The sequence below is a fragment of the Leguminivora glycinivorella genome, chromosome 6 (assembly GCF_023078275.1).
Source record: "Leguminivora glycinivorella isolate SPB_JAAS2020 chromosome 6, LegGlyc_1.1, whole genome shotgun sequence".
In the NCBI taxonomy this organism is placed as follows: Eukaryota; Metazoa; Arthropoda; class Insecta; order Lepidoptera; family Tortricidae; genus Leguminivora; species Leguminivora glycinivorella.
The window spans coordinates 6,707,021-6,734,894 of NC_062976.1; the positions used below are offsets into that span (position 1 = coordinate 6,707,021).

At 38.4% G+C, this 27,874-nt stretch overlaps 2 protein-coding genes across 2 annotated transcripts; one reads left to right on the forward strand and one right to left on the reverse strand.

The window, feature by feature from the left end:
- Positions 1-557: 557 nt before the first annotated feature.
- Positions 558-19,913, reverse strand: LOC125227218. Its single transcript, XM_048131476.1, has 9 exons — positions 19,541-19,913; positions 18,750-18,954; positions 17,128-17,340; positions 16,774-16,936; positions 15,913-16,139; positions 13,567-13,663; positions 12,797-12,996; positions 11,486-11,680; positions 558-1,028 (listed from the first exon to the last, which is right to left on the reverse strand). Exons 1-9 carry the CDS (start codon positions 19,798-19,800, stop codon positions 867-869), a joined length of 1,722 nt encoding a protein of 573 aa, XP_047987433.1. The 5' UTR covers positions 19,801-19,913; the 3' UTR covers positions 558-866.
- A 300-nt stretch (positions 19,914-20,213) lies between these two features.
- Positions 20,214-27,514, forward strand: LOC125227594. The gene is made up of 8 exons (XM_048131935.1): positions 20,214-20,304; positions 20,383-20,536; positions 21,124-21,320; positions 22,899-22,997; positions 24,496-24,943; positions 25,252-25,385; positions 25,625-25,762; positions 27,391-27,514. The coding sequence occupies exons 2-8, from the start codon at positions 20,383-20,385 to the stop codon at positions 27,466-27,468; spliced, it is 1,248 nt and encodes a 415-aa protein (XP_047987892.1). The 5' UTR covers positions 20,214-20,304; the 3' UTR covers positions 27,469-27,514.
- The last annotated feature ends 360 nt before the right edge of the window (positions 27,515-27,874 follow it).

Here is a 27,874-nt window from a genome sequence, read left to right on the forward strand (position 1 = left end):
CAGTGTCCGAGATGTGCCTCTGGTATGCTTAACAGCAGATTTGCTCCATATATTTTAACTTTAACATAACCATGTATCATCATCCTCCCTGCGTTATCCCGGCATTTGTCACGGCTCATGGGAGCTTTGACAACCAATCCCAAGATTTGGCGTAGGCACTAGTTTTTACGAAAGCGACTGCCATCTGACCTTCCAACTCGAAGGGTAAACTAGACCTTATTGGAATAAGTCCGGTTTCCTCACGATGTTTTCCTTCACCGAAAAGCGATTAGCAAATATCAAATGACTTTTCGCACATAAATTCCAAAAAACTCATTGGTGCGAGCCGAGGTTCGAACCCGCGACCTCCGGAACGTAAGTCGCACCAAAGAGGATCGCGTATTATAGAGAGTTACTGTCAAAGTAAAATGTGTAATCACAGTGCATAGACTGCCATATCTCGACAAAACTTTTGAACCTCAGTCTTGACAATTCGGCCCATATTGTTAGCTTGATATGTGTTAAAATATCAAATATTAATATTAGCGCCAGCTAGCCGAGCGTTCCCCAAAGGTGTAACGCCATCTAGGCCACCGTACCTTTTTCTCTAGGGCTTTGAGGTACGTTTTTTTCTTAGACTTTATCCGTCTATACGGAGTTACATATGTCTTTGGTCGCACGTACTTACTGCTATTTACCTATTATGATCGAATAAGTGAGATATTTTTGACAGACGCATATGAAAAAAAAAAAATTTAAATAAATAAATATTAGTTATGCGGCAATGTACCTTTTTCTTGAAGACAGCACAAATATTTTGTATTCCACGCGGCAAGGGCTAAAAAAATTTACATCTAAGTGATATCAACATATCCGTCAAGCGTATGCTAGTAAGTGAATATGATGGAGCGTATGAGCCCGTCGCGCACGGAGTCGCTCGACTGCCCAATCCCGAAGTTGAAGAAGACGGACTCCGCCGCCACCTGCTGGGCGCACGAGCCCATCGGGTACCAACCCACTTTGTTGAACACTATTCCCACTTTGTATACCTGGAATTAAAAAAAAAAAAAGATTTATTTTGGGGCAACTCTTCCCCGTGTGAGAATTTCACCACCCCCTTTCTTGTAGTAGAAGTCGACTGTGGGATATGGATTAAGTTGTGGCGTAGGCGAGAGGCTGGCAACCTGTCACTGCAATGTCGCAATTTGGATTTCTTTTAACCCTTGTTTGCCAAGAGTGGCACTGAAACTTAGTAGTTCATGTGCTCTGCCTACCCCCTGATTGGATACAGGCGTGATTATATGTATGTATGTAAGATTAGAGTATCCCGTCGGCCTAGCCGAAATGACAGTAGGGATGACGACTACATAAAAAAATGGCATTCTGTTTAGTCCGTCAGTTAGATCTTCCAAAAATACTGAAGACATATTTTTCGCTCTTTCTAATTAATTAATGAATACAAAGATATAGAGCATCAAAGTTTCGGAGTGGGGGCTTGTAACGTCACTTCTAAGTAAAATTGTACCTTGGTGTGACGTCACGCGAAACTTCAACGCACTGTACCGTCGTCATTTTTCGTCTAAGAGAAAAAAAAACAATACGTGTCTAAAATTCTTTGATAATCTAACTGACGGACTAATTAGTTTTTTTTAGTCGTCTCGCCTATCGTTGACGCTAAAAGCCGATGGAAACGCAGTCTCGCTCTGTCGCGCTAATACGAAAGAGCGATGGAGATAACTATGTACGATAACGATATTACTAGCATCGTAAGCGGTTGTTCATCTGTCTACGTACCCTGGTATGCTAGTGGAAACTTTGGATCGGTGTTAAAACTGTTAAATCTTATTTCAATGTCCAAAAAATGACACTCCGTTCACGATGTTAAGAGGCCGTCAATATCAAAAAGTAGAAAATCGTAAAATTGGTAGTTTTCTACGTCCGGTTTTAGTTTCAGTATATACTTATTGATAAGAAAACCACTTGTTTTAAACAGCGCGTATTCTTATCTACAAAATCAGTAGTTAACATCAAGGAAAAGTTACTCCCTGAATTAATTATGATTTTTTCCTGACGCTAGTTTAAGAAACCCCGCAAATAGTGCTCACGTCTGAGTGAGCTGAGCTCAATTTTGTATACTTTAGGCTGCTAAAATTGATGTTGTCGCATTACTTGTATCCTAAACTAAAAATTCAGTAGTTTACATGTGTGTTATCATGCTACTAAAATACAGTAAATGGAAGTTAAACGACATCAATATTTGTCTAAAAATACTTCGAATCAAATGGCAATTACTTCGAAAACCTTTTAGGCATACAAAAGGCTTTCTTGATAATCATAAACTTTAAGTATGTGTATGTAAAATAGTGTGTAATACAAATCAGGAAACACTTCCAATTTTAGATACATACTTACTTAAAGTTGTAACTAAAATGCGGTCGGCCCCTGTCGGCATCTTCATAAATTTGAATATGTACGACTGTGTTTTAGTTTTAAAATAATGATATTTTATAAGCTAGATAACTGAACTACAGAATTATTACCTTTTCATATTTTTCCTTACAAAGAGAACGAATAAAATCAATGTTGAATATAAACTTTCGTAAATTTTCCATACAAACGTCAAAACTGCGAACAGATTCTATTGAGTCAGACGCCCGATCGGGCTCGTTCGGAGCAGACGTGTCGCCAAATTTGCTCCAATGACATTTGTTTTTGACACTGGAAATCATATACGGATACAAAAAGATTGCCAGTGCTATGAATGTATTCAAAAGTAATAAGGTAAATAAATATCGTCACGTCTAAAAGAGTCTCAGTTTAAAATCGTTTTTTTTGTGTTGTTTACTACTTATTATTGTTGAGAAATAAAAAAAAATATATGTAACTTTAATACAATGATAAGAAATATAGGTATTTTTTGTCTTTTAACTTTATTAAAATGAAAGAGTTTTAAAATTAATTTTAACTCGTTGGACTTTATTTTCATTATACTGGTCACATTATTTAGTGTGTCAGTGTGTGTAACATTCTCTTTCGCGAAGAGACATTCAGTGTGGCGTATGAAAAAACTAACAGAACTAATCATTATAATTATATTCTATAAACGATTATTTACGTAAATGGCGAAATTATTAATTGTAATAATATATTATCTTATCACAAAATTGTTCTGTATGACTTACCTTCTTACGTTCAATATAATTTTTAAATGGTGTTTGCACACGGGGCACGTAACCTTAGATTCAGACAACTTTAACTAAATTTTGAAAATTATTATTTTAATGAAGAATTCTATATATGGCAACAATTTTACATGTAAACTGACTGTCAACCTCTGTTCATACATAACCTCAACCTTTGTCTCAGTGCATTTATAACGGATGTTATAATGGCTAAACCGAACAGGAACAGTGAATTATTTTAATTCATTCGGAAAAGGGTTTAACCATTTATAATTAACATAAACGAAGCACTGTTTTTTACACCAGAGTTGTTTTGATTTTATATGGTGTTTGCACAAATTTATTTTGAAAAATAATCGGAGTCAATTCGTGTGAGATGGTAATACTAAATTGACACTGTCCGCAATCTAAACACGCGGCAGCGTGTCAAGCCAAGTTCAAGTAACCGAACTGGCAGACAACATCGTGTGTAATATTACACGAACTATTTGGAGCCTCTATCATATGGGCGTCCACACAACAAAAACTATTTCACATAAACGTCTTAAATCTGGCTCTTATATTGATATTTGTGACATACATATGTGCCTGTCGTGATTGTTTCACTGGATGGTCTGATCGGAAGATTAGACCATTTCGTTGGATCTCCTTCTTGTTTATGTCTTATTATTTGTAACGTTTATTTTGTGTGTGTGTTAAGAGGGTGTCGTACGAAATCCTCGAAAAGTGCATTCGGCGTTTAACAAATGCTGCTCACATTTCTAAATTAAATGAAATAAAATAAATGTAGTTATTATCTTAAAGAGTGTGTCTACAACTTTTGACTATTCACAATCTCCAATTATTAACGGTGTAATAACTAAACCCACACAAAGTTGACCTAAAATGAGAAAAACGTATGTCGCCGTTTAGTAAACTTTGTTAAAAAAATTCAATACTTTAGTTATAACATTAAGTGATTCTAAAAGCCAGATAAATGGACTACAGGTTTTGAGGTTTTTTATATTTTTCCTCTCAAAGGCAACAAAGAAATTTTACCTTAAATTTAAACTATCGTAAAATTTCTATACATTCGCCATTGCTGTCAGAATTCTCCTTTCGATTAGACGCCCTGAGCGGCTCATCGGAGGCAGACGTGTCGCCGGTCGCTCCGCGTTGACGTTTAAATTTGACAAATATTTTGACAGAAAATAGTGTACGTACACGAAAAACCATACCAGTGTAAAACTGTGCTCAAAATAAATAGGGTAAATCAATAATGTCAGGTGGAGTTCCAATCTCATTTAAAGTTTAAAGGTGCATGGCTTGTGCATAAAAAATAAATAAAAATATATCACATTATTAAAGAAAATAACGAACACAACCGAATGAGTATAAATGATTTCATTCTAGTTCGGTTAAATTGAAAAAAGTTTCATGTTTTCTTTTACTCATCGGAATACATTTTCATTACGCTGGTATTAACAGTACGTCATTTTAAAAATATATATGACAGCACCTACGTCAAATTTTGTCAACCAAACTTCACAGGTTGTATGTAAACAATTACAATTTAATTTATTCATACATATATTCAGATACTTATTAATTGATTCTTACTTAGAATAGAAAAAAGGGGAATGCGAGCGGGTATAGGTTTAGTGCTTCTAGTTCAAATTTAATTGTATATATAAAAAAATGTCTCAATTTCATTAAAGATTTACTCTGTGCATACCACGAACACGTAACCGTAAGTTGAAAACAATAATAATTATAAAGTACCTAAATATATTGTTGTTTAGAAAGTTAACGCTCGTTTTGAATGGCACTTCTCCACTCAACTAGACTAGACCAAATATTCATGGAACAGTCACCAGCATATATGACTATGAACGGCCGTGCAAAAATATCTAATTTTCTATAGGGGACCATAAGTATATGACGACATATTCCCGGCAAAAATTTGTGATGCTCCGTGACCGGCAAAAACATCGTCTCTCTTTCTAGCGTCTCGCGAGCGTAGCGTCGGGCCAACTGTATGGAAAAAGACGCCGCGTCGGCGCGGCTTAGCCATACAGTTGGCCCGACGCTACGATTGCTAGACGGCAGATGTGGGGAGTGTCCTTATCCGCAGAAATATCTGATCGGGTAGCTTAAAAATATTTGATTCCTTATAAATAAAAATCTAAATTACACTCTCACTCGCATAAATATCTATCCATTGTTAAAGCAAATATATATCTTACGGGCTAGAAATCATTAATATGTAATTAAAGTGCAATAACAAACCCTACCTTAGTTGCCTTAGAGCGGTAAATTGTATGAGGTGATTTGACATCTCACGAAACACGTGAAGTATTGACAGTGCATATGTCTGTCTCATCTGTTGTTAAACTATGACAAGTAAACTTATTACAAATCTGATATCAGAAGCCTTTTTACAAGCTTTTATTCAACTTGCCTTGTTAGTATATCTTAGTTTGGGCCAAAACGTAGAAGCTAAATTTGACCCGCTTTCCGATTTGCGATTATGCTGAAATTTTGCACACTTATGTAAATCACGTGACAATGCAATATTCTGGTATCATGGAGGTGATCTGATGATGGAGCAGAAAGGTGGTCAGAGGAACTCTGTTATGAAACGTCGTATCCCCATTGAGTAAGGGGTATTTAGAAACATCTCGGAGAGCAATAGATGATTTTTGAAAGAAAGGTACAGTCGGCTAAGGTAAAGCCTGTGCCAAAAATGATTTTTTTGCAAAAAAACTTATTATAAATTGGGAGGTGAATTTTTATATTATCTCTACATATCATTAAGAAGAAAAACCGGCCAAGAGCGCATTGGACCACGGTCAGTGTAGGGTTCCGTTCCGTAGTTTCCGACATTATTTATTATTTATTTATTTATTTGGGGTGAATAGGGTTCCCGGGGTATATAATGCTATTATATTTAAATAATATATTTTATGATTTATGTAAATAATATATTTACAGACATGAAAATGTCTGTCAAAGTAGGCATTCAAATTTATTGGATTTTTTACTCATTTTAACTTCATTTTTGTGTGAAATTTTGGTAAGAATTTGTTCATTATCCTTTTGAATGTAGTGTTTACCTACACTTCTAAAGTTTATGTTTAACAGAAAATCATAAGACATATTTTCATTTTTATAATGGTTTTTATGAAGAAAGCGATGCAACTGTGTTGGGGAACTTTTACGGGATGAACAAATATCCGCGGCCTGAGGGGTGAATAGGATCAATAATGGGGGGAAACGGGTCGCAAAGGGGGTGAATAGGTTTACGAAGGGGGTGATTAGGGTCGGAAGAGGGGTGAATTGGGATGTGTAGTCAATGGTTGTCAAATTGTATAAAATATATATAACTTACCTAAAGTGATGTTTTTATGAATGACCTCTCTGTATATGGACGCAATTTATACGTCAATGTATTGCTTCGTAGTTAGACTAGATACAATAAATTAACATTTAGAAATGTTAATCACACTTCTGTCAACCACAAGTCAACCTTTCTACTTAAGTCCACAAAAATCACCCATGGTTGCTATAATATAAACGGATTACTTTAAAATAAAAATCATAAGTATGAAACTATACATCTAGGGAAGAAATAAAATTATTTTACTGAATAATTTTTGAATTGGTATTTTCAAGTTTATAACATAACATAAACATACAATCACGCCTGTATCCCATAAAGGGGTAGACAGAGCACATGAAACTACTAAAGCTTCAGTGCCACTCTTGGCAAATAAGGGGTTGAAAGAAAACGAAACTGTGATTTTCAAGTTTATATAAATAATAAATTCTCAATTCGCTCAAAGGTTGGAAGAGATCCCTTATAGGTATAAGTTCGCCTTTGTACACCATAACTATACTGTATTTTTATGTCCTAACTTGTCTTATGTACAATAAAGTGTTCACATGCATACATACATAAATTGAAATAGATATCATACACGAAAGAAAAAACGACAAGGCCCACTGGTGGCCGAGCCGGGAATCGAACCCGGGTCTTCAGCTTACGCAGCTAACGTCATTACCACTAGGCCACCCGCCCGCCGTGTGGTACCCGACGAAATTTCTCTAGTGTATGTTATCTCTGATAGGCACATTTTGACCACCTCGTATATGAATCTTTAAGGCCCTTTTGCACCAACCACTTAACTCAGGGTTAGTGGGCTGTCAACTGTCAAATTCCATGTAAAATGGTGGGTTAACCCTCAGGTTAATCCTCCATATTCGTTGGTGCAAGTGGCATTTAGAGGATTAGGGTATAGCGAGAGAGATGGCGGGTTCGATTCCCGGCTCAGCCACCAGGAGGCCTTGTCGTTCTTACTTTCGTGCGTGATATCTATTTCAATGCATAAGCATGAAAACGGTTATGACTTTATTTTCAAGTACCTAAGTAATTTTTGCTGATAAACTTTTTTTTCGGCATTCAATTTTGTAAGGTAGGTATGCTCCCAGCCGAAGATCAGCGCTGATGAAGAGGCACCAAACACGTCCGTTCCATACAAGATTTATTAGCAGAGAGCGAAAATATAACCTACCCACAATCAACCTAATTACTAAACTACCCACATTTGTCACAAATTTATTTCAAAAATACTTAAGTCATTATCAGTTTACCGTTAATATTTGTGGGATATTAAATTGGACCAGGAGTGATATTTAAAAAAAAACTATACATTTATAACCTTTTGAATTTTGGAATTCGGTTAAAAAATCCGGCCAAATTAGAATCTATTTTCGCATAATTGTAAAACTAAATTATCTTTACTAGTTACCTCCAAAATACTAAATGAAATGACATCTGTAGTTTGCATAAATTAGTAACCCAATTCACCTAGAGATGGCGCTGTACTTTGGGCTACTTAGTACATCGTTTTCTGAAGATTTTGGGTTCATGGGGTCGGAACGGGTATGAACTAACTTAATTTGTGGTGAATAGGGCCAAAACCGACTTTTGAACGTCGATAGCAGTTTTTTTATATGTGCCATGCTAATTTTTTACACAAAAAATCTTCCAGCGGTGTGAACTTCGGGTTGTCTTTGAAAATATGTCGTTTTATTTAGTAATTTTCGCTCACCCTAACGTTGGGGTGAATAGGGTCGGGAAGGGGGTGAATAGGGAAAAGTGCTAGGGTTGACTTTTTTGGATTACGAACAAAACCTGACCTGTCACGAGCATATTATATTTATTTTATCAAAAAATAAGGAACTAATATGTTATGAGTAGTCGGTAATGTATTAATAAAATAAATTTATCGAAATCTAGACATATGATAACCCTAAACCAACCTTTATAGTTATATGGTGCTCTGACGCAGTGAACAAGTAAGTATGGTCGTGGGCAGTGCGGATAACGTGTCAAAATATAAGCATAGTTTGTTGCTATTTTTAATGTTTAAATAACTTCTAAACTAACGTAGTGGGTATTAAAGTAAAAGGTTCACAGTGAATATTAGCTTGCCAGACATGTGTTTAGCTATACCATTGTATTGAGTGTTGTATCATAAAGTCAAACTAGGCATTTATTACTAATTATTTACTATGTGGGGTGTCTTTGATCACTTGCATGGGGTAACATTGACCATAATGACACATAGTTGATTATTGTCTGATTATGTCACGGTACTTGTTGAGACTGATAATTTGATCTCTTCTTGTGATAAATATTGAAACAATTGCAAATAAAGTTGGTTTTTCGAAGATGGTAATTTTTATTTTTAATCAAAGTAACCCCAAAATAGCGTTAAAGAGTTGTAATATTTGACTCTGCGAACCGTTTTTTATCTTTTCTTGAGATAAAATACTTTTGTAAGGGATTACATTCGATTACCATTAAAAGAATACATAGGGTATCAAAGTAACACCAATGTCAGTTTAAGTTTGATAACATCGTTTTTTTTTGCGTACATTATTTTGTTACCTTTCTAGATTTTTAGCAGGAAAAGACTAAAAAAGTTGATGGTCCCATTTTTTTCTTTCTTTGTTACGTTACATTGACCAATAATGGAATTTATACTTCTCTAACTTCTACATTTAATGGGTAAAAATACCCATTAAATGTAGAAGCTAGAGAAGTTTAAATTCCCAAATTGGTCAATGTAACCCCAGTTTACGGCAGACACCGTGAACCTTTTCTAATAATTCTCTTTTTATTTGAAAGAAAAATCGTTACGATACTAAAATATGCAATCTGAGATAAAAAAATGCTTTTCATATAGTTACAAACTTAGTTCAGAATTTTTTCTGTAAAACTTTTATAAATTGTTCTACCTATCAAGTTCAAAATAATTTTCCTAGAAAGTCTTAATAAAGTTCTGCTTTTGAGATTTTTTCATATTTGAGAAAACAGCCCTTATTGCCTGAAATACGGCGACATTGATATTTGCTTTTTCGTATTTTGATGGTATTTTGACTGCACTGTTGTATTTTTTGCCATGCTAATTTGAACCTTATCTCTGAGCGATGTTTTTTAATTTTCAGTCACGTCACAGATGTTTATGACATAACATCTAGGTATTTAGCCATTTAAAAGAAACTACAAGTGGCTTTACAGACGTGGCGACTGCAACTGGTACAGGGCCTAAGCCATAATTTAAAATTATATTGTGATTTTTATATGACTGTATTTGTGTTTTATTTAATGCTAAGTATGAGTTTCAACATGTTCAACTCAAGAAACTGAAATTAAGAGAAGAGACTAGGAAATTGGGTAAGATCAAGAGTCTGATGCAGATAGCGATGGCGGTGTTGGATATGATAAGATATGCGTCGATATTCCCTGTCTTCCTTTGGGTCTCTGACTTGACTGCTGCTAGCTGTACTCTATTCATTAGGTTTTTATTTTATACACATGCTTTATTTTTGTATAAACTAAATGATAAAAAAACCTAACGACCAAAAATAATAAAGAAAATATCTGATAGTCTTTAATACAACCCGCATATACGTAATGCACAGCTCAGGCCTCTGAAGACCTGCAGGGCAATCATGGTCGCGCGATAAATGATAAAACATCGGGCCGTCCCTATCGCACTTACAAATAAAGCGATAGGGCTGATGTTTTATCATTTAGCACGCGACCATAATTGTTTGCCTGGAGGTATCGGCCTTCACACACATCTTTGAAAAATGTTTGCGGGGATAGGCAGGCTGACGATTTTTAATCAAAGTATAGAAAAGTAACGCAAAATGAAGTGCAAAGTAATTTGAAATACACCTAGGTAAACAATCAACTGAGTAAGGAACGTTATCTACATATTTAGGTAAATTAAAGTCGCATGAAACATGGACAGAGAAGGAAAGCTAGATGACGCGTATTTTTTCTCTGTCTTCTTGTATGCTACCTTTTTTACAGTTTTAATTTCTCAAAGGAGGTCAGTAGTTGACTACAAACTCAAAATAACACTCTTGAAAAAAATTAAGGGTCACTGACCTTTCACAGTAAATTGAGGTAGTGTGAGTGAAGGGTGTTTGTGTGTGTAATGGGGTAATTTGACAGATTCTGAAAATTCTCCCTGCTCTACCCCCTCTTAACGAATAAATTAGTTATATTCTATTCTATTCTATTATAAAAGTTATAAGAAATGATATTTTATGTCATCAATTGTCATAAAACATTTTGAGGACTGCCATTGAACTTGGCACCCGTTTAGATCTCACTGCTCTTGTCGTTGACGCCAACAACCAAGGCATAGGTATATAATATTGAACTTGGCTCATATTTCCCTTTTTTGGTTTTGATGGGATTTTAACGTTACAACTGATCTTCAGTGAAACTATAGACCTGTCTTAAGTTCCTCTCACTTAGGTCACTGACCTCTTCCAGTAAATTGCGGTAGTGTGCGAAAAGTATGTTGGTGAGTGTGACGTGCGTTAGTGTGTGTAAATGGGGTAATTTGACAGATACTGAATTTTTACCCATCGTGACGGGTTCTTAAACATGATATGTAAGTGGGGCATTGCACGAGAAAGTCGCTTACAACATGCTTTTGCCTTCTATGGCAGCTACATATATCAATCAAATCTGTAGTGCTCGAGAAAATACTGCCAATTGGTTAACCAAGTCATGAAAGGTCTGACACACAACTTCGCTTTCTTAGCGTCTTCAGAAGTATTACAAGAATTGCATTCTCGTGGAATGCCCCAAGTGTGTTTAGTAAAACGTCCCACCCGGTTGTCGGTTACCATTAAGGCGAGATTTACTTGTTCCATCCATCCAGTTGATGTTTACATAGCGCACGGTTAGTGTAGTGTTTGTGTGTGAACCTGTCGTTCCTAACAAAAATGAAAACTGAAAGAATAGTCCTTACCTTGTTCCTCTGTATGTACACCGGTCTGTTAAACATGATGTCCAGCAGGTGTCGGTAAGGCACCCGGTTGGTGTAGTGTGTGTACGTGAGACGCGCTCCGTCCGCGTCCAACAGGTGCGCGTACAGTAACTCCGAGTAGCCAGTACCGCCCAGCGCGGATACGACGCTCTCTTCGCTCGGCGCTTGCGTTGGTACCTGGAAGCGATAGGCACATTTTAACCCATAAAACATTCTGTTGGCGACTGGCTGGTGCGCGACCTTCTTAAACGTTTGAAACAATGTCACTTTTAGATTGTTTTTAAATATGATTTGATTTGTAGTCAGTCTGCCTTCTGTCACGGAACTATATGTTTGTTTACCAATATCAATTTAAATTACTTAATTAAAATAAGTGTTTTTAATACGTGTCTTCATCATTTTACATTAGTCACTACAGTCCACAACCCCGCTAGCTATCACATTCAATGTAATCAAATAGACCTGTTCACTTTATATTAGGAATTTAAGTTGCCGTTATAAGAAAAGATTTCAACTTGATTGGTACGTCTTCTGTTTCAGTGTTAGGGTTTTCTTACAGACTTGAATGTGTCGCTAGAGAAAAATAATCTCATCTTGACACTTGACACCATCAATGTTACAGAGCAGTCTAGAACTGTCGTGTGAACAGGGCGTGACGTTTAATCACACATTTCACATATTATTTAATATTTATTATAAATGGGCTTACTCTTGGCCACAGACTAGCCAAGGCAGAGACGTGGCCTACGATGGAATGAGCTCGCCCAGAAGTCTGTCGCATCTTGTTAGTGATAATTTTTTTCAGACACTATAGATTCATATTCATAGATGTTTTTGGTCATACCAACATAAAGGTCTGATGTGCCGCTGGCAGTAGATCTCCAGGTGTTGCAGACTGACCTGCACTCCCAGTAGACAGATGTTCTTGTCCACCATGAAGGTGATGGAGCAGTCCAGCACGCTGGTATTCAAACAGTCGGTGTGCTGGATGATGGGCCGCTGGCAGTAGATCTCCAGGTGTTGCAGACTGACCTGCACGCCCAGTAGACAGATGTTCTTGTCCACCATGAAGGTGACGGAGCAGTCCAGCACGCTGGTATTCAAACAGTCGGTGTGCTGGATGATGGCCGCTGGCAGTAGATCTCCAGGTGTTGCAGACTGACCTGCACTCCCAGTAGACAGATGTTCTTGTCCACCATGAAGGTGACGGAGCAGTCCAGCGCTGGTATTCAAACAGTCGGTGTGCTGGATGATAGGCCGCTGGCAGTAGATCTCCAGGTGTTGCAGACTGACCTGCACTCCCAGTAGACAGATGTTCTTGTCCACCATGAAGGTGACGGAGCAGTCCAGCACGCTGGTATTCAAACAGTCGGTGTGCTGGATGATGGGCCGCTGGCAGTAGATCTTGTTGAAGTCGTTGCTGTGCCGCTCCAGGTGCTCAGGGCCGAGCGCTGACAGCGTGTGGATGGAGGAGGACAGTCGGACACCTGGAACTGTTACAAAAATTGGTTTCTGTTTCACTTCAGCCTGAAGAATACTTCTCGTAACGCATTTCCATAAAAAATCCTTATTTTACGATTTCACGAAAAAGATTTGGGATTTTTTTTTAAATAACCATGGTGTTTCTTCTGATCTGTAGCTAACGTTACTAGTGTTTAAGTGTTGTATTGACACTTCAACTTTATAGAGGTACATGTTTCTGGCAAATGTTTGGTACAAACTTTGATCGTTGACTATATTTTTCGTTCTACAGGCAACAACATACAGCTTACACACGTAGCAATCCAAAATGTCACCTTTATTTGCTATTCTTGAAGTAGGTTACATTTAACTTGCAAGATTTAAATATAATTAGTACTAATGTGGAGGCCATGAAAATTGTAACTATGTATTATATGAATGTTCGTTTAAAAAAAAAATGCTTTATGTACTATCAGCTGCAAAAGTGCATAGAAATTATGAATGAATTCATTGATAATTTCTCCATGCACTTTTGCAGCTGATAGTACATGTGGCCGAATACAACGAAAAGTGAGTATTAGTTGTAATTATAATATAGATACCATCGTGTCGGGGCCTCGGGTAGGGCAGTGCGGGCAGCGGCCGCTCCTGATGCTCCACCATCACGGGCGAAGGGGTATCCACCGTGAACGTCGGCATCTGCCCGATCACAAACATCCGTTAGTATTACTCGCAAGCTAACATGTACAAGGTTTTACGCAGAGAAGCCTGAATATAATCCAGGAATTACGAAAACTAGCCTAAATATAATGAGAAGAGTTTTATCAGTTAGGATACGTACGTTAGTCCGAACCACTCTTCACGTTGTCAACCTTCTTTACCTCGACGAAGAGCCTAAAACGCACATATCCGAATTGAAAGCTGCTAAGTTTTCCATACATTTTTTTTTTCTAGGAGAAATATACTACTATTTTAACCTTTTCGACGCAAGAAGACCTAAAAACGTCATAACTAGTGTCCAGTGGCCAAGGCCTGAAGGAAACTACGTCTAAAAAGTGTCCATGAGGGCATAAAAAAATCGCAATGATTCGCCTTCACTATTGTATTGACAAATTAAATTGCGATTTTTACTACTCCTCGACGAAACTGCCAGACTCAGCTGCATATTTTTGAACAGCTAACTTGATGTAAGTTCATTTAAAATGTAGAAATAATAGTCTATTTTCAAATTGATGCCATACGACTAAATAAGTGTTTAGAAGGTTAAGGCACAGTATAGTAAAGAGTACAATCGTACAGTATGGCCACTCCCGCTCCCCGCTGAAAGTGCCGCCCACCCCTCTTGGTTACCTCACAGTTACCGTCTGTCAAAAACGCGAACTGTTGACCTGTCATATCTCACTCATACAAGCGTGGCACGCGTTCACCTACACGAGCTTAGACTGTGTGCTAGGAACGCGCCTCTTTCATATATTTAATCGCCAGTGTCCGAGGTGTGGTTAAGGTGCACTTTATGTTGTACCTATTGTTGTGATATATGATATGTACCTATATACAAAATTACAAAACAAATTATCTTAGATGGCAATAAACAGTATAAAAGGTAACGGAAAAATACCTTCTTAATTCTTTAACTGCAAAAAAATAATCATTACTGACACCGCTACATGCAAACCCCCTATTAAGCAAGCACACATAAATATAAAAACAAATGACATGTATAAAATAATTGTATATTTTCCGTAAAACAATAAAAAAACAAAGTAAAGCAGCAAGCATGCTATAAAAAATGAGAAGAATTATCTCCAGATTTGTGTCAATATAATAATAAAGCAGGAAATATACTAGAAAGCGAGCGAATGCACGGCTTGTAAAAATACATTGTAAATTGTAAAGGGTGTTAAAAAAAAAGAATAATATACGTATTGTTAAATTATTTTAGAAAGGAGGCTACTCAAATGGCAATTAAATCAGGATAATATAAAATGAATAAGTCAATCACTTAGTTTTAGTTTCAAAAAGGAATAAATAGAATTTAGAGCTAAGTAATTTGGTTTCCGATAATAACATTTTAGGAGCATCTTAGGAGGAATCGCAAAACTAGTCAGTAAAAAAGAAAGAATTAAAAATATAACCGAAATAATATCCTTTGAAAATTATTTTAGCGTTTCTCTACTGACACGTGGATAAGATATTTTGGTATTCGTGCAAAGTCAGCAGCATCTCGGAGGCTTCCCACCAGGAGGACTTATGCCCGAGGGCGCTGGTGAACTGTTCAAAGCTCCACTTTCGACAAGCTTGCTTTTCGTACTGCTGCAGCGCAACACAGCTGGTGCTAGTTGTCGCACTGGTGGAACGGCCGACCTGCTAAAGAGTACGTCCATGAAGGGAACACAGAGAAAAAACAACCAGTTTTCATGTTCGTTCAACAAGTTTTTTGGTTAAAATAGCGCCTACGTGCTCTTTGGTTCAAACAACAAGTTAGATTTTGTTAAGTGTAACTAGTACATTCTACAAGTTACTCGTCATTTGAATCAACAATATATTTGAATCAACAAGTCGATTTTGTAAAAGCAACATGACACATATTGTTTTAAACATATATTTGGCTGATTCAATCAAATATCTTTTAACAAGTTTGACCTTGTTGTTCGAACAAATTCGACTTGTGTCATCAATATTGCAATTTATTCCGTTTACTAAAATACTTTTGTTTCAAACGGATAAACCCGCAACAAGTCGAACTTGTTAAAAACACAAATTTCTCTCAGTGAAGGCTTCTGATTAATATACAAGGATTTTGTGCAACAGAAATCGGGGAAAAGCTGTTAAATTAAATGGTGTGACAACCCTCAATAATAAAGCATCAACAAGTCATGCAAGCGTTAGTAGCATCTCGGCGGGCGTTTGACACCGTGCGGATGTATAACGAGGCGCGGTCTCATTACGTTATGGGAGGGTCCGCTGCCGATGAGCTGCTTCCTCGGGACGCGGCACGAGCTGAAGCCGGGCGGCAGCGGCACGTCGGAGTTGCTGGACAGGATGTTCATGAGGACCGCGAACGCCTCCGACTCGGTCAGGAGCGAGGAGCGCGCCGGGCCCTCGGCGAACTGCTGCGGTGTGAGGGTCAGGAAGCGGATCTTCTCGATGGCGTGGCGGATGCTTAGCTTGTTGTCTGTGGAAGAAAATGATTCGTACGTTTAAACGACTAGTTTAGCTTAGTGGGTAGTCGTAAAGTCGACGGTTCTGGATTTGAATACAGTCATCTGTAAGACTTCGTCAATCTGAGAAGTGTAGTATAAGTTATTTATGCATTGTCACCCAGTCACACGAGACATCTGCCCCGGGTCACAATTTTTTGGTCATATTTTGAGTTGCCTACGATCTCGTCTATTGTCGTCGTCCGACCTAGGAACGAAAGCATAAAATACCTGGTTTTCAGCACTGAATCCGTCAATCGAGCATAGCACTGCTAAAGTTGGGTGTGTCCGAGCACAATATAACACCAGTAATAACTCCTCTAACAAATGCACGCCGCGCGATAGCCCAGCAGGAGCGTCTCTGCCTCGATCTTGGGGCAGTTTTCTCCGGAGCCCAAGAGTGAACTGCTTTCCACTACAAAATGAGACACGCTCGGCCCCTATATACAAATAAAACTTATTTTAACTATAGTTCTGTGAGGTTCCCGTGGCTATTGAACAGCTGACCGGCCGCCATGTTGCCGAGAAAATTGGCTCGGGCGAGGCAAACGTGCACACATGAGGACAGACTGAAATGATTTGTTCTATCTAAATACAGTTGTTAGTTACCAGTCCCTCTAGTGGGCTCGCTGGGCCCGGGCTCGGGCTCGGCGCTGTCGGCGGGCGCGCGGGCGCGGGCGTCGCCGGCGGAGCTCTCCGCCTCCACCTTGGGGCAGCTCTCCCCGGACCCCGACAGAGGACTGCTTTCCGCACTGCTCTCTACTACGACTACCTGCGAATTAAGGATGGGTTTGTAGCATAATTAAACAGATGGCGTCTCTTTCTGACATCACGTGGTTGACCACCCTTCGGGCGAATTAAAAAAAATCGTGATTTCATCCACCCCTGCGCTTAAAAGCGCGACGCCAGTGCAACACAAAACCGCACTGGCAGGATCGCCATGTAATGTGGGATGTAATTTACCTTTTCCTCGCTGGTAGTTGGCTTAGGGCTGACAGGTCCCGGGGACGGCTGCCGACGCGCGTGTGCTCGCGCATACCGCGCCGCCGCCTCGAACAAGTCCAACTCGCTGTCAATATTCAGGTGCTCCAGCGAGAACACTGTGATCACGGTGCTCAACTCCACTTCTTCAAAACTGCTGTCTGTGAGCACTTCTTTCGTGTTGGTGCTTATTATCTGAAATTGACAAGAAATTTTACATATTATGTTTGGATTTTGATTATTATGGAGCAAATGTTTACCCTGGTGACAAGCTCTTAAAGAATATTGGGTTGGGGTGAAAATGATAGAATCAGGAGGAGGGCATATTAAGTGTTTAGGTTTCTACTGTTATGCTGTGTATAATATTTGAATTAAGGCAATTATACCCAGTTGCCTGTGTGGTGATGGGTTAAGAATTTCACCACCCCCTTTCTTCCCGTGGGTGTCGTAGAAGGCGACTATGGGATATGGGTTAAATTGTGGTTGGTATAGGCGAGAGGCTGGCCACCTGTCACTGCAATGCCAAAGTTTCGTTTTCTTTTAACTCCTTATTTGCCAAGAGTGGCCCTGGAGCTTTAGTAGTTTCATGTGCTCTGCCTACCCCTTTATGGGATACAGGCGTGATAGTATGTATGTATGTATACCCAGTTGGTTTAGTTAGATTGTTGCAATTTGTATTAATAAAGTCATTTTTTCACAAAGAACTTATTGTAGCTGTTCATTTTTACTTTTCCAGAATATTTAAAAAGAGACATAGGGTAAATCTCTAGTAACTGGCCAGTTTTAGTAACTAGCCACCTAGTATATGTTAAAAATGATTTCTACTAATAGAATTAATATATAAATATATATTAAATATATATTTTATATTAATATTAGATAATGTGTATAGATGTAATTACATAAATATGTGCAATAATCTAATATGGTAAAAGTTATGACCTGTAATTTTCATTACCAATAAAGAATGTCTATGTCTATGTCTACTAACAAAGTTCATTTTAGTACAAGGTATTTAGGTACCACTTTTTAATTACTGGCCACCATATTAAAAATGAATTCTATTTAAAGGTGAAGAGAACTCATTTTAGTGGGAAGAAAATGGCCAGTTACTGGAGATTGGCCTACTAGCCACTCATTCAATACTGGCCACCTTCGCTAAAAATGAGTTCCATTCGCATATAAACAGAATTAATTTTTATTAAGTACCAAAAGTTGGTCAGTTACTAACAGGTGGCCAGTTACTAGCGAGTTACCCTACCCCCTTATTCATAAAAAAAAGTTACTGAACAGATTAGTTAAAAACTGTTTTGTCCCTTTCTGTTATGTTGACTTATGTATTTGTGAGAAAGGCACACTTTTTAATGAGTTTGTAACTTTTTTATGAATAAGGGGAGTTAGACTATAGAGAGAGAGAGAGAGACTATGGATGTAATAAATTGTTATGATGAATAACAGAAGGCTTTAGAGGTTGCCCATGTCAAAAAGGTATGGAAAATACCAATAAATAAATAAATATTATAGCACATTTTTACACAGATTGACTGAGATAAATAAAATAAAGTTATAAAAAAAAGAGCTCTAATAATGTTGCTATCACCAACCTGCAGACATTTGTCCATAAGCACACTCTCCTCGAACAACCGTGCGAACTCATAAGCTCGGCAAGCATTCTTCGGATACAAGTCAGACCAGAGATACCGGGTACACTCTTTCACCAGGTGCGGCAACATGTATTTCTTGGCTCCGTAGCACAGCTCACAGGCTTTGTCAAAAGAGCTTATGTTTATATAATCTGTGTAGATGTATCTGGAAAACAAAATTAAATTTTTCATATTAAAGGAAAAAATGGAAAAATTTACGCTTCCGGCGGGACTTGAACCCGCATCATTTGCAATCCGTGCAAGACTCTTAACCAACCAACCAACGTAGCTCAATTGGTTAAGAGTCTTGCACGGATTGCAAATGATGCGGGTTCAAGTCCCGCCGGAAGCGTAAATTTTTCCATTTTTTCCTTTAATATAAAAAATTTTTAGAATCGTTAGCAGACGTTTCTGCTTGTTAAAAATAAAATTAAATTATAAAAAATCTTACAAATAAAGGTGTTACGATGACTGTAAATTGATTTATTTTGACAATGTTTGCTAATCTCAACGTATTGTGAGATAGCTTAATTATTTTCCCCCAAACTAGTGCTCCACTAGCCTTCACCAATGGCATAATATAACTGATTGTTTTGACTGATTACACAACATATAAAAACAGACTATTTTATAGCTATTAACTGGCTACATAGATAATATGATAATCATGAAAATCTGGTCTACAGCAAAATACACGAATTCATTATACAATTTGCCGTTTCATAAGTAATTAAAAAGAAAGCTATACTCACTCAAGCAACGCTTTGAAAGCTTCAGGTTGCACGTCCAAAATAGGAATAGGCTCGTTTCTTTCAGCCATTCCTCCGTAGAACATGGCCTCGAACACCGGCGACGCCATGGCCAGGATGAGCTTGTGGCCCGGCACCACGACCTGGTGCGGCTCGGAGCCCACCAGGAACGAGCAGTCAGACCATTGCCCGGATTGTAAAAGTTGTGAACCTCTGTGCTTGAGTTCCGTACATCTTAATTGCCAATCGCAAGTTTCTGCCATTTTGAGCAGGCACTGCACTGAGGATTTAGCTCAACTTCAAAGGCCCACGGCGGGCCTAGAAAACAATTTTTGTTGTTTTACGTAAAGTACTATTCATGAAAATAAAAATAGTATTAGCGTCCAAACGTCAACGTCAATGCCAAATCTTACCACAGACTGCATAATTTTTGTACTGAGAACATCAGCACCGCGAACACACGATCGGACCGAACACTGATCGATAGAGTAGATAGAAAGAATAATAAGACAATATTTCTCTTTCTTATACATGACCGTATCCTACTCCTGTAAAATGATGCAAGTCCGTGTTCTCGACAATATTGTTCGGTTCGTCCGCTTGCTGACGATAAATGCAAAGCTGAGGCTGGCCACACAATTGTAAAAAAAAAAGAAAAATAAGTTTTTGATCAAAATTTTGAACAACGTGATTTACTTTTATACTTGAATATCGTTTTCAAGAAGTCGTGAAGAAAGTTCAAATAATAATCTTTGAAACTGATCAAAGTAAATGAGTATTGCACTTTATGGGAACGTCTTGTCAATTATAAAACGCTTTTATAATCGAACAATGTAAAATTTCAGATGATGGAAACAGAAGAAGGTGAACGAACCATACTGGATTACCTTAATGAGGACTGCTGGCGCGCTGTGCTGCAGTTCGTGCCGATAAAAGACCTCATCAGAACAGAGCGCGCCAGCCGCCGGTGGCAAGAAGTACTACTGTCGTACTTGAAAGGTAAGGAATAGTAGAATGTTTCTAAAGTCTCATAAATAAATATTCTAATAGAAATTTAGGAAAAAAGACCCCATAGTATAATTTAGTGATATGTGTTATGTAAGTATGGTCACTTGAGCAGGTCAGCCATGATGTTTGCTTGGACAAAGAATATCAGCATCCTAAGTTCTTCCTTTGCAGGCTCAATACATTTAATTTCACATTCACTCATTTTTTTAGGTGTACACAATGCCATATATAGTATACTCCATTTATTATCACTGCTTATACCGACCAACCACTTAATATGACTTAATTATTAACAAAGTCAGATAATATGACTTTGCTTATAGTGTGAAACCTCTTATTGTGACTTAGAAAAGCTATTTTTGTAGCCTTTGGTGCCTGCATTGTGTGCATGAGCGGATCCGGGGGGGGGGCCATACAAATAGACCATGTGACACCCCCCCCTCCCCTCCATTGGGCTTGGGCCTTTACCACTGTAAAGCATTATATTTTTTCTGTGAGTGATTGTTTCCATCTGCATTTCTGCATTTGAACTTACCAGGAGGGTATATTCTTACAATGTTACTCTTTACTCTTTTCAGGAGCAAGAGTCCATATTGCAATTGCAGAATATGATAATGAAAAGAAACCTAATGTTATTGGCGTGTCCCGGTCCTTATACACGTCATTTGAGAGTTGGACTAAAAAACTAGGTTCCTTGGTAGTGAACACTTACTGCATTGGCTTGAAGAGTCTAGAAACTATCAAAGAAAACTGCCCTAACTTAGTAACCCTTACGGTATGTATGTTATAAGGTTTGTTTCTATTTCTAGGTTAATGGGAAATCCATCTGAAAGAAAATGATAAGAAGCCCAAAGCTTAAAAAAGTAATTAAATTATAAGTTTTCTGGTCACAAGGGGAAGGTCCCCACAACTGGGGAATGTAACATACCTACATGTCTCTTTGTTTTTTGGTCTGGCAACTACCTACGCGAAATGGATATATTTGATTCAAGCCATGTTAGCAGAACATATCTTCTTAGTAGTCTGTGCAGAACATGTTACCACATTTCCATCAAACTGTGTTGCTATAGTTCTTTTGATTTTTCAATGATGAATGAACCACAAACAAAAAAAAAACATATTTTGTTTCTGTGTTAAAGTCTAAATAATAATATTTTCGCCACACCAACTGGTAAAGTCTCTCTTGATACTTCAAAATATGTAAGAAAGTTCAATTTTATCTCAAACATTCTTTAATTAATTTCTTTTATTTTATTATGAGTAAATAGTTATTTGTTTTACAAGGGGGCAAAGTAGTTGTTTAACCGCACGTGCCAATATTGATACCTGAGCAAGCGAAAGATTCCAATATTGAACCGCGAGCGTAGCGAGTGGTTCAAAAAGTGGAATCTTGAGCGTTGCGAGGGTATCAAGGCACGAAGGTTAAACAAACTTTGCCACCGAGTGAAACACAAAATTTTTCACCACACCAACACGAACAAAATACTGACTATAAAACATCAAAATAAATCAAATTCATCAATTTATTCAATATTTTTGATTCAAAATCATCATTTATAGGGTAAAATCTAGCAGACATATTAAGACATCGGGTTAAAATTTGCATGAAATTACTTTGCTCCCTTGTGGATAAAATGCAATTTTGCTATCTGTTTTCGAATAGCAAAGAATGCCTTTACCAGTTGGTGTGGTGAAAAGTAATTTTATACAAACTTTAACTTGATGCCCCAAGCTGGCTGTTACAATTAACGTTTAAAATAATGATTTTGAATCCAAGTGTTAAACAAGTGGATTTGATATAGTTTGATGGTTTAAAGTGAATATTTTCCAAATGTTGTTGCAATCACAGAATATAATTTTAATAGTACAAGTACAGAATAAGGCTCGCTGCTTTGATGTTCACAAAATGCCGCCTTTCATAATTAACAAACGGACCGCAGGCAAGCAACCGACATTGTGTTCTATTCACCTATTGCACCGCGCCAAGGTTGTCACCACTGAAAAGGCAGCGTATGCGCGGCCGCCGGCATGTACTGCGTGCGTAGTCGAATGCACAAACGCTCACGAAATGAAACGCTCGTAGATATCTATCTCTATCGCTCTTGCGTATTGGCGCGACAGAGCCAGACTACCTTTCGCGGCGTTTCGTTTTCGTTTCGCGTCGTAGAAATGCCATTCGGCTACGGGGCCTGGTAGCTCGGCGAAAGAATCGCGGGACGCGGACTGAGCCGCCCCTGGTGTATTGAAAAATTTTGTTTCACTCACGTTAAACAACAATTGCCCCCTTATAAATCAAATAGGTATGTATAAAATATTAAAAATAACTATTATTTATTTATTTATTTTTGTGCAGCTTAAGGATGTGCAATGCGAAACACCAGAACTACTCCTCCGTCACAATCTAAATGATAACTTTAAGTGCCTGCAGCGTCTGAAATTAGAGTCTTGTAAGGTAAGTATTATACAACACATTTTTGCAAAAGTGATGTAAACTTATATTCGCGTAATTGCCCAATTTCACAGAAGATTGCGCTGTACTCTCAATTACTTTTTATCATTTTTCTGCAGCTTAAATGATGCTTTAAGTTGTTAAATTCTCATTAGCTCATTACTCATGGTACTGAGAGTAGTGAAAAATATTTTCACACAATAATCTCAGATTAGATAATCCTCTTAAATGATGGTTCAGATAAAACTTAAATCTAGATCATTTGACTAAACTAAATGGTATAATGAAAGTAAGCTAGCCAAAACATGTGCTGACTTTGGTTATGAAGGAGACGCAAGGATTATAAGAAACCTGTTCAAAAAAATATTTTAAGCGAGTTACTCACGTATTAAGTCGATACAATGCTCGACATGTTTCGCTCCATTTCGGAGGAGCTTTTAGTACGCGCCGCGCTCTCGACGTGTAGAGGCGGGATCGCTACTCTTGAAGAAGCTCCTCTGCAATGGAGCGAAACATGTCGAGCGTTATATCGACTTAATACGTGAGTAACCTGGTTAAAATGTTTTTAAATATGTCTGAGTCTCACGGGAGTTTTATAGTTAGAAACCTGTTCATTGAAAAATTAACCCTCTTTCGGAACTTTTGTCTCTTAATGAAGCTTGAATTCACTACTTTAACTTAAGTAATTACCTCATAACGAGGTCACTAATAAACCTTAAGGAGGGGTTACTATTACTAAGGGCCCCCACAGACGGGAGACAAAACTGTTTTGTCTCCGTCGCTCGGTCTATGGGCTAGTATGAAGGTGCGCACACGAGGCGACGCAACTTTTCATACAAATACGAAAGTCGCCGAGCAACTTTGTCGCCCGTGTGCGCGCACCCTAACCCTATATTTATTAGCCAGAAACATCTAAATGCAAATATATTTTTTGCAGATATCAGACAGTTGTGTGAACAAATTCGTAGCAGAAAAAGCTTTACAAGGACTAAAATTCTATTGTTGTCACTCTTTGACTGGTCTCAGCCTGAAAAATATGGACTTGTCAAATTTGAAGTCCCTTGAGATGAACTTGTCTAGAAATTTTGAGTCCAAACACGTGCTTCCAGTCTTTGACCGCATGAGCGAGCTCAAAAAGTTAAAAGTTAGTGATGTTTCTGGTGAATTTCTCGAAGAAATCCAGATTGGGTTAGATAAGATGCCGAAACTGGAGAAGTTGGAGTTAGATGATGATGAGAGGATGAGGGGAGAATGTGGGCAGCAACTCTGTAATTTTTCTGCAACTTACAGGATGCTTATGTTGTCAAATCCTCAATACACATGGTACTGAGAGTACTGACTTACACTTAAACATTTACATACAATAATCTCAGATTAGACAATTTATGAGGCTTCAATCCACTACTTTAACTTGTCTCATTACGAGGTGACCACCTTGGTAGTGTAACTATGACAAACCCAACAGCAAGTGACATCTAATGCAATTAAGTATTATTTTCAGATACCAGACAGCTGCATGAACAAATTCGTAGCAGAAAAAGCTTTACAAGAACTAAAATTCTATTGTTGTGACTCTTTAACTGGTCTCTGCCTTAAAAGTATGGACTTGTCCAATTTGAAGTTGCTTGAGATAAACTTGTCTAAGGACTTTGAGTCCAAACACGTGCTTCCAGTCTTTGACCGCATGAGCGAGCTCAAAACGTTAAAAGTTAGTGATGTTTCTGGTGAATTTCTCGAAGAAATCCAGATTGGGTTAGATAAGATGCCGAAACTGGAGAAGTTGGAGTTAGATGATGATGAGAGGATGAGGGGAGAATGTGGGCAGCAACTCAGCAGGCTGACCGAGTTGAAGCACCTCCGGCTGGCGTTTCAGATGTTCGACGAGGACATAGAGGCGATAACGCGGTGCTGCAAGGAGCTCGTGACCTTGAATTTGTCAGATTGTCGATGTAAGTATATAATAAGTATGCAACATGCTGTAAGTACATATTATTACTACCAAAGAGTGTGTCCATCTGTATTAACGCACTCTGGTAAGCCAAGTTTGTAGGAAAAGGCATGTATAGTTTTGGCCAAGGACTCGGCCGGGACGGTCTTCGTTGGACGTTTGCCGCGCCAGCACAAGAAGTTGTTCGATATATAAAATCATACCATTAAAATTTTATAGAATATAAACTGTTTATATCTACGATTTATTTGTTTTCATATATTTAAATCTTTTAAACTGGCTCTAATATGTGTTAAATATTTTTTACAGCAATGTCGCGACGCAGCGTGCGCCCAATATGGAGAAACGCGGGCGCGCGCCTCACGGAGCTGTCGCTCATGCAGTTCTACGACGCGAAGGACGCCGACATCGTGGCCCTCATCCGCGGCTGTCCTCTCCTCACGGTACTGTACTGCAGCCGTGATACGGGAGCCGACATGGCGGCACGCGGGGCCTCACCGCGCAGTTCCACCACGTGAAGACCGCCTACATCGTAGCCCTGATCCGCGGCTGTATTAAAGTATCATCTGCACAATAGCCACATAGGGATAGAAGCAGTTACCCACTCTTTCTACGGAGCTATTTTAGGTCAGTCTCATACCCTCTGACCTGGCGCATTTTGGAACCCTTTTAAATTTTACAGGAACTGACGGTGACGGGGTCGCGCCAGCTGACGCGCCGCCTGCCGGCGCGAGCGGCGGCCGCGCGGCGCGGCGTCGCTCCCGGCAAAGTCCTGGATCTGGACCTCAGCTTCACCAACCTGTCGAGTTATGTTTGTGTGGTAGGTATCAACGGTTTTATTAAGCTTATGATATAATTAAGCTTTTCACTCTCGTACCGTACTTATTAGGCCACTTAGTAAGCTTCGTGGCCTAAACATGGTACTCGACTGAAAAGCTTTGTATTATATCACGATTGTATAAAATACTATTTCAGATCGATTAAATTACAGTCATTTTCAAAAGTAGCAATGGCAACATCGTAGTGTCGTCCCTTTCAAAACAATATACTTATGTGAGAAAAAGTGACTTCCTTTCCTTATGATGTTATCTTTTAAATTCTGCTCTTTTAACTGCCGCCTCAAATCTTTCAAGGAAGGACGGTTCACAATTCGACTGTATGTTTTTTTTTATGTTTGTTCCACGATATGACGACCGGTCTGGCTCAGTCGGTAGTGACCCTGCCTGCTGAGCCGCGGTCCCAGGTTCGAATCCCGGTAAGGGCATTTATTTGTGTGATGAGCACAGATATTTGTTCCTGAGTCATGGATGTTTTCTATGTATATTATATATTAAGTATGTATTTATTTATTTAAGTATGTATATCGTCGCTTAGCACCCATAGTACAAGCTTTGCTTAGTTTGGGGCTAAGTTGATATGTGTAAGGTGTCCCCCAATATTTATTTATTTATTTATATCTCCGTCGTTACTGGACCGATTTTCAAAAAAAAAATTTGAATTGAATGCATATGCATACAGATTGGTCCCATTTTTCTCAGGACCCAGTTCTGATGATTGGATCCTGAAGAAATCGAGGGAACTCCTCAAATCTGAAAGGCACACATATGGTGATTTTTGTGTTTTTTAAGGAACAGCATGTATTTACGTACGAAACAGTGACATTTGGTGCAGTGGAACTGCTGATGATGGTCAGAACGGAACTCCTCAAATTTGAACGGCACGCTTATAGTGACTTTGGTATTTTTATAAGAACAGCATGCACTTACGTCCAGAACAGTGACATTTGGTGCAGTGGAACTGCTGATGAAGATTACAACGGAACTCCTTAAATCTGAACGGCACACTTAATAGTGACTTTGGTATTTTTATAAGAATAGCATGCATTTAAGTTCAGAACAGTGACATTTATTTAGTTATGTTTGTTAAGAATATTGAGTTTTCAAGTCAAATACATCATCATCATCCTCCTTGCGTTATCCCGGCATTTGCCACGGCTCATGGGAGCCTGGGGTCCGCTTTGACAACTAATCCCAAGATTTGGCGTAGGCACTAGTTTTACGAAAGCGACTGCCATCTGACCTTCCAACCTGGAGGGTAACTAGACCTTATTAGGATTAGTCCGGTTTCCTCACGATGTTTTCCTTCACCGAAAAGCGACTGGCAAATATCAAATGACAAATGAGTTGCCATCAAATAATTAATGTATCAAAAGCAGCTTTAAAAAATACCTACACATTTCTACATAATCCTACATTCGCAAGTAGCTTTCATCAGAACCCCAAAGGCGGCGGTTTTTTTTTCATAAAAATTATTGTCAGGTAGCATTGCACCTACTCTACTACGAGTACGTAATTTATCCTTAAGGATCCTTTAATGGCTCATTGTTAAAAAACCACACTCGTTTAAATTATATCAGTCACTAAAACTACCTACAATTTATGTTTTCAGGAAGATACCGATGCCGATGGACCACATATAGATGTTTTAGAAAGGCAGTATGAAGGCTTGAATATAATATTTTTCTAAAATATGTTACGTTAAGCGAAGAATATAATGTATGTCGTTAAAACTATTTGCTGTAGTTTTTTTTAGCGCGCGGGCCCGGAATATATATAAAAGACCTGGGTCATATCTATGAGAGTGGTTGTATATCTACATTTTAGACCGTGGACCAGGCGAAAATATGGGTGATCATCGATTTCCATGCGATACTTCGTAGAATGGTTATTTGGTTAACGGCCATGAAAAATGAACCTTTGTGGGTTTTGTGAAAGGCAGCTGCAATTTGTCAGTGGGTTTTGAAATTAAATTCAGTTATCGCCTCCCGTTTCATATTTTGTCATATAAGACCTAATACACTCCCGTTTCACGCACTGGCTGTGGTCGTTTTGAGGGGTCCTTAACTGCTGGCAGTTACATTATGAAGATCTTG

Coding starts and splice junctions, on each gene's coding strand:
- LOC125227594 (XM_048131935.1), top strand. CDS start 20,383: ATGATGGAAACAGAAGAAGGTGAACGAACCATACTGGATTACCTTAAT. Junction 24,944..25,251: donor GAATTTGTCAGATTGTCGAT/GTAAGTATATAA, acceptor TATTTTTTACAG/CAATGTCGCGACGCAGCGTG. Junction 25,763..27,390: donor TGTCGAGTTATGTTTGTGTG/GTAGGTATCAAC, acceptor TTATGTTTTCAG/GAAGATACCGATGCCGATGG.
- LOC125227218 (XM_048131476.1), bottom strand. CDS start 19,800: ATGGCAGAAACTTGCGATTGGCAATTAAGATGTACGGAACTCAAGCAC. Junction 16,937..17,127: donor CAACTACCAGCGAGGAAAAG/GTAAATTACATC, acceptor CTTAATTCGCAG/GTAGTCGTAGTAGAGAGCAG. Junction 11,681..12,796: donor TCTGTCTACTGGGAGTGCAG/GTCAGTCTGCAA, acceptor TATCGCTTCCAG/GTACCAACGCAAGCGCCGAG.